Genomic DNA, 7,500 nt, shown 5'->3' with positions numbered 1-7,500 from the left:
TTACTGGATTGTCTCCGTCCTTTTTGATTGGCCATTGACCAAAGTAATTACTCTAGGAAACTCTGTGTAGGAGAGCATGCGCCGTAGAGTTCTTATAGCCAAAAATTGGCTATTTGAACCTTGCGGCGCCTGCTCACTCCTCGTGCTAACATGAATTCACCGATAAGAGACGTCGAATGACGTCAGAACACCAAAAAGTTGCAGCGTCGAGGAAACTTAAAAAAAATATGCATTTGTAAGCTCTTTCTCCTCGAACAAGGGTTTCCTTTGTGAAGAAATGTACTATTCGAAATAGTATTTCATGCGACGTTGGTGATAGATTGAAAAGGTATCTTTAACAGTCTTATCTTTGTTAGGAAATAACTGCCTTCCTGTATTTTCGTCAAGCCTGGAAGGATCCTCGCATTGCAAACGTTCTCAATTCCACTGTTACCCTGACGAAACAAGATATTGGACTTGTATGGAGACCTGACACTTACTGCTACAATTCACGAGAAACAGATCTGGATATGGAAGATAAAACCTTGCATTCGCTGCTGAGACTTTACCCAAGCGGTGACGTTTTTTATTCGAGAAAGTGAGTATGTGTACATATTTTCGTATCACTGGAAACCAACGAAGCAATCAAATAAAGAAGGAACTTTTTTTAACGAGCAAGAAGACATGTCCGAATCTGGGCTTTTGGTGTTGTGAAACCAAAAAGTCTAGATGGCCTGGCCAATCACAGCTCGTGCCGACTGGCGAACGAACCAATAAGAACTAGAAATCACTAAGTGTAAGCAGCGCCAATTAAGAGGGAAAATGTTTTATCAATTTCATTAGTCGAGAAAATGCGGCAGAATCTCGTGACTGTTCAGTCTCGCGCCAGAACGCGTGTTAAATTAGACTGTTTACTTCCAGTGTTGTGGTTCAACAACTCTGCATCCTTTCGGCAGAAACTATAATAACGATTTACAAAGGAAAACTAAAGCTAGTTACAATCTTCAAAGACCATTCGCACGATTAAATACCGGCGGTTTTTCTAGAAGGAGTGCCGGAACTTTAAACTATAACTCAAACTCTAGCATCCCCTCCTAAAAAAAAAGGAAGCCATCTACAAGGACAACTTGTTAGAAATCTAATGAAAACACGTGCGATATAAACCCTACAAAATATGACACTAGAAGCATGGCAAGACTCACTAATTGCAAAGATGACACTAATACGGCATTGAAGTCGCATGACCAAGAGTACAAAACACTTACTGCGATTTTCATAATTCTGCGGAATCCCATCTTCAATTACCTCTAAAAAGATATCATAATGATATTCGCTGTGGACTAAACAAAAACTCCAATTGACTTTCCCGATGCGGAGTTGATCTTTCCGGCTATGTTCAGAAACTTGAGTCAGTGATGGAAGCCAAAACGCAGTTTGGCGTTTAGCGAATTATGAAAATCGCAGTAACGAGGCAAAACTATACAATACTAAAGCGTTTGTACAATATACCAAATCGGCTAACTAAATGTTGTACCCAATTCAAACCCTTTGTTCCAGGTATTTCCATATTATTTAAATATTAATGCGACATTATAACGCAAATACAAGGAACAAAGAATCTTAACCCCGGGAGATTTGAAATGGGTACAAAATTGGTCTATGACAAAGTGTAATGCGAAAACGGGCAATTGGTCCTGTGAAAGTCATAGAGCGGTTTTCAATTGAGTTTCGAAAGTAATTAGAAAATGACTTTGGTTTTGCAGTACTTCACTCAGTGATTGGTTCAAAGTTTTCACACCACTTTTTCAACCAATCAGAAGTGAAACCAATCGTGGCTTGCGCGCATATTTTCCCGCACTTTGTGTCAGCTACGTGTAATTACTTAGAGTTTTGATTGGTTTGCCGGATTGTCTCAGTCCTTGTTGATTGGCCAAAGTTATTAGTTTTGTTTTGGTTTTACGACACACATTTGAAAACCGCTCTAAAGAACGTAATACGAAGAAAATAAACAAATGAAAATACCACTTTCAATATATTAAAATTCAGCTTGATATTGAGGCTTAGAGGACACAAACAAAAGAAGTGAATAAATATGTTCATTCAGTTTCCTTTGTTTGTGTCCTCTAGGCCTCGCTGCCTAGGTGAATATTAATATATTGTTCTCTCTGCCTATAGTACTCGCCTTGTAGTGTCGTGTGAGATGGAGTTGCACGATTTTCCCATGGACATTCAACATTGCAACATTACGTTTGGAAGTTGTAAGTAGACATCGGACTTAATTCTATTTTAATACGACGACTAGACTAATCTTTCAGCTTTAACAAAAGGGGAAAAATTCACGTAGATGCTTATAATACTCCCCAGAGCTTCGGGATCGAGTTAAGGCTAGGGCAAACGATTTCAGCACATCATCAACATTTCATTAAAAAAAGCTTCACAAGAGTCCCAGTATTCAGTCCCAGGCTACAGCCGCGGTTGTTACTATGGAGACGGACTTGTTATTATGGATACGTATATGGAAACGTAATTGAGAGACCAATTAGTGCGCACGCGCGTACCCAACAATTTTGAAAGAGGGGGGACATGTCAAACGGCCATTCGCGATAACAAAACAAATGTTGAATGGTTCTTGAAGCAAATCTTAAACGCTTTTAAACTCCTTCGACATCGATTTAACTTCGATTCAACATGTTTCAGCACGGTTAAAAGGGGCGGAAGGGGGGGGGGGGGGTGGAGAGTTCACCCGGGCCTTTATCATGTCTGATTAAATTGATATTGACCCACTATTCCCTGCCCTAAATGCAGCAAATGTAACAAAAGCGTTTTTAACAGTTATATATAAATGGAAAGAAAGCAAAATAAACGAAACCTTTGGTGTTTTCCTCACATCTGTGACTCAACCTCAAACTAATCAAACTAATTGTCTACTCGTTATTTTTCTTGCGATTAATAGTTCTGGCATTGATACGTACGATCTGGCCTAGAGCACGAAAAAATACTTTTCATTTTAAAATGATGTTTGTTCACTGGCTGGAAGGTTGGTTTGGAAAAACGCCTCTGGCCGAGGTAATAAGAGAAAGGGCTAAGTTTTTCCCACTTTCCCGCTGAACGACCATAGCCAGCGATCGTTTTTGTACGGACCGAGCGCAGCGAGGTCTGTACAGCCACGACCTCAGCTCGGGCCAATACTCCCCAGTACGGTCTCGAGAAATTGGGGTTAGTAAGATGTTTATTATATGGCATAGTTTCTTTGACCGATCAGACACTTCTCCGCTGGGTGAATGTTCCTAATCTTTGTCTTTCGATCCACCAGCGAACTTTGAACGGTTTCTATAATTGTACTAATTGTACTACTGTTGTGATGTAAGAGTTAAATTTCGCTGGCTTTTTAAAAACGTTTTGTGTTTCGCTCAACTTGAATTTCCCGGGAGAGAGAAAAAGCACCGAAGGGTACCATTTTCATGGTAATGGTCCGTACTGTAAAATCTCGACCAAAAACCAAATTAAAAAAATTAATCGTTGGGTATCAAGCGGATCCCGGAACCAGTCACATAGCATCATTTTCCGGAATTCTGCGCTCTAAGAAAAAAATATCTGTAACGTGCCATCCCATCACCGGGAGCCTCAATCTCTCATATAAACCCTTGGAGACAACCTTTGCCTGTATCTTTTTATTTTTAGACGTTCGAATTCCCGCGAATTCATTATGCCGTCCAATCAGAACAAAGTTATTGTATTACGTCACAAGCAGTCACGCACCAGTGATCGCGTTCGTCTCACAAAATATTCTAAAAATAGAAAGATACGGGCAAAGGTTGACTCAAGGATATAGCCTGGATGGAGGCTCCGGGTGATGGGCTCCTAGCATAACTTAAGTAAGGTCATATAAACTTTCCATCCGTAATTAATTAATGTTCCATAACCTTGTTTCCAGACGCTTTTCCCATCAATGAAGTGGAATACAAATGGAACCAAACTGAAGTAGTGGTCGGACATCCATCGATGTCCCAGTTCTCAGTCACGTCTTCAAAAGCTTTCCGTGGAGTTATAGAGTTCTCCTCTGGTACGGGGTTTGCAACCTTGACAAAAAAAATGTCCTTCGCAGCTCTAAGCAATAATTGTCTCCTTCGTTTCAACCATAAATGTTAATTTTGTTCTAAGACCTTTCCTTAGATAATGCAAATCACTCTGAATGGAACGCCTGTTTTGTCCAAAACTGAACGTTTGCTCAAAGAGTTTTGAGGTTATTTTTAGGCATTTACCGATGGCAAGATTTGAACGATTATCACTTACTTCTAATTCAACCTGTCCTGGCAAACATCGGACTTTGGAAATGATGAGAACTCAGAAGAAATTTATGATTGTTATAATTATAAGCTGCAAGTCATGAGCTGATTATTTTAATGACTGTTTTTTGTAGTTCTTTACTTTTAACCCTCTCATATGAAAAGACGCTCCTCTGCCGCTCATAAGCTCAGTGAATTTTAGATTCCCGTTTAAAAATTCACCCAAATCGCTTTAAGAACTTTGTTCCAATTGTCTACACAGGCAATTACACAACCGTCAAAGTGACCTTTTCGCTGCAAAGGCATGTGGGATACTACTTGATTCAACTGTACCTTCCATGTATCTTTCTGGTCATGCTCAGTTGGATTGTTTTCTGGACCAACCCCGAGAACGGTGGCGATAGGCTGACTGTCGGGATCACGTGCATTCTCACTATCGTCTTCTTGTTGGGTTATGTCAATGCTATGCTGCCCAAGGTTTGAACTTTGAATACATCAATATTAAAAATCTTGACGTCATTATTGGATCTTGCGTTGTGATAAAAATTAAAGGCACACAATGTATTCCAATTTTCCCAACTCGAATGGTGTCAAAAAAATAATTTCAAATTATTATTTTTTTCGGGAAAGGACAACTAAGACAGTTACCGTCAGAATGTAAAGGACAACCTTTATTGTCAACATAACATCGAATTAAATGCAACAGAAACGCTAGTTGATATTTGACGTTGCAAATCTGGCACTGTATGTAAAATATTTCTTAAAGAAACTATCGATTTAAGATGCAGGTTCGACGAAAACGACAGGATGCTAACCGTAGCAGTTTTTATGGATTGATCGAGCTATAAGAAGATTCTCTCACACATTCGCACTAGGGTGTGTACGTTTCCACACCCGACACTGCAACGTAAAGTTACTCACCGTCGCTATTTACTTAAACGTGCTGCTCTCAGTGTTATTTTTTTCGCATTTTGGATGAAAGGACAAGTTTTACATCGAGTGCGCGCGCATTTTAAGGTAAAGGGTTGAGCGTCAGGTTTTAGTGTGCCTGTAACTTCAATTTACCATATCAACTTAGTTGGTAAACCATTTCTGTGTTTCAGTTCCCCACCGACGCAGCACAAGTTTCGTTACAAACTAAACCCCTTTACCTCTCTTGTTATGCTGCATAGGTCAGTTACGTGAAGGGAGTAGACTGGTATCTAATGACGTCATTCCTCTTTATATTCCTGTCGTTGCTCGAGTGTATCTTGGTGGAGAGACTGTTGACATCAAAAGCGAAAGAAAACAAGGACGTGGGACAGGATAACCAAGGCCTGGTAATAATATCGGTCCGTTAATGAACATACCAAAATCAGAGGCTTTTAAGTTGGCGCACGTACACAATTCGTAAGCCAACACACGACCAATTACCGGAATGAATTTTTGCAGGTTGAACAGCCACTTTCATCCAATCGAATGGGCTCACCCCAATATCGAAAACGCCTTCTAAGTCGGGTGCATGCAGATTAATCAAGAAAATCAACTTCTTATTTCAATGTATCAGTATACTGAGCAAGCTTCTATAATTGCTTTTATGTTTATTGCAAACTGTTTTGTCTCCCCTTTTTCTGAACCAATGAGAACCTGCATAGCTGCATACTGACCCCCCAAAAGACAGTCTTATCTTGCTTAAGATGATTATTAAGAATGCCTGATTTGCCTTCTTTAGAACACATCCTCTGAATTTTCATTGAACAACATGGACCTCGCCGTTCGCAGGAGCACGGAAATCGGGCAAATCACTTCAAGCGACTCTTGCGTCGACGTCAAGCGAAAGGGCAAGGTACAAGTGCTACCGCTGAGCAAAAAGAATATGACTGAAGACGTAAAGCCAGAGGTCGACCCGAGATCTCCAGACAAAAATATTTGTTTTGAAAACCCCAGAGAAAAGGCCACATCAACGCTTACTTCTGGGTCCGGACGAAGCCGGGCGGTAAAAATTGACTTTGCCTGTCGAATTCTGTTTCCTCTTGCCTACGCTTTGTACAACACACTTTATTGGTACATTTACTTGAACGGTGTTGATGTCTTGGCATGAACTCTTAGAAAACGATACATTTCGGGAAGGTGTGTGGCAAATAAATAGTTCCCTGGGACGCAATTGTAAAGTAACAGTTATAAATGACCTTGTTTATGAGGGCAAAGATTTTACAGAAAAGCAAGATATAGCTGAGCAAATGAATAACCACTTTTGTTCCCGAGGTAGTAAACTGGCATCTGGTATTCCAGTCACTGCTTTTCAACCAGAGGACTTTTTAAATAGAACTGACTCAAATTTTTATTTTCGCCATGTAAGTGAAGGGTAAATTCACAGCCTGATCACTAAACTCAAACCCTCGGTAAGTTGCGGATGGGACAATATTTCTAGCAGACTTCTACAGCTTTGTAGTCCATACATCTCTAATTCTATATGTGATATTATAAATCAAGTGTTGGAGACTGGAATATTTCCTGATGATTGGAAAAAGGCAAAAGTACATCCTATTTTTAAGTCCGATGAAAGAAATATCCCAAGCAACTATAGACCGATTTCTATTCTAACTGCCATATAAAAAATTATAGAGAGGGTCATGCATACTAAGCTGTTAGAGTATTTCCAAGCAGGAAATCTTTTGACAGACTCTCAATCTGGATTTAGACCAAATCATTCAACCTGTACAGCTTTGATAAGTGCAGTAAACCTTTGGCTTACCAATATGGATGCTGGTAAACTTAATGGTAGTGTCTTTAGAGATTTAAAGAAAGCCTTCGACACTGTAGACCATAAGTAAGTAAGTAAGTAAGTTTATTTCAACTCGGGTTGATGAGGCTGATTAGGCCCCTAGCAAATACATAGAGGATATTACACGGTGGCGAGAAGATATGAATTTTATGTTCGAGTGGCAAGAGCAATATCTCACTCATTCGCTTCGCTCACTCGTGAGATATTGTTCTTGCCACGAGAACATAAAATTCATATCTTCGAGCCAACGTGTAATGTTCTTTTTATTATATGGAGACTAAACATTGAATATTTCCGATTTTATTGTGTTTCAAAGTAAGTCAAGTTTTACAAATACAGCTGGGTTTTATAGCAAACAGAAAATATTATTCTTCGTGCTTTCTTCTTCGTGTTCTCGTTTTCAAGTTTTTCTCTAAACTCTTTAACTTCTTCGTCGCTGATGGACGCAAACCTGCTCGCCATGATTTATTC

The 7,500-nt window shown here is 39.7% G+C and overlaps 1 protein-coding gene across 2 annotated transcripts in view; it reads left to right on the top strand.

Annotated features, from left to right (window-relative positions):
- Positions 1-7,500, top strand: part of LOC137969883 (gamma-aminobutyric acid receptor subunit gamma-2-like) — an 18,504-nt gene that overhangs the window by 10,549 nt on the left and 455 nt on the right. For both annotated transcript variants that reach the window (XM_068816285.1, XM_068816283.1), the window contains exons 5-10: positions 357-577; positions 2,155-2,237; positions 3,914-4,042; positions 4,528-4,742; positions 5,438-5,584; positions 5,977-7,500. The exon at positions 5,977-7,500 is cut by the window's right edge and continues 455 nt beyond it. In XM_068816285.1, coding sequence (XP_068672386.1) covers positions 357-577; positions 2,155-2,237; positions 3,914-4,042; positions 4,528-4,742; positions 5,438-5,584; positions 5,977-6,345 — 1,164 coding nt within the window. In that variant the 3' untranslated portion in view covers positions 6,346-7,500. The remainder of the gene's footprint in view (positions 1-356; positions 578-2,154; positions 2,238-3,913; positions 4,043-4,527; positions 4,743-5,437; positions 5,585-5,976) is intronic.

This window comes from Montipora foliosa, chromosome 9 (genome assembly GCF_036669935.1).
Source record: "Montipora foliosa isolate CH-2021 chromosome 9, ASM3666993v2, whole genome shotgun sequence".
NCBI lineage: Eukaryota > Metazoa > Cnidaria > Anthozoa > Scleractinia > Acroporidae > Montipora > Montipora foliosa.
The sequence above is the reverse complement of the archived record's forward strand: the minus strand, read 5'-3'. Positions and strand labels throughout refer to the sequence as shown.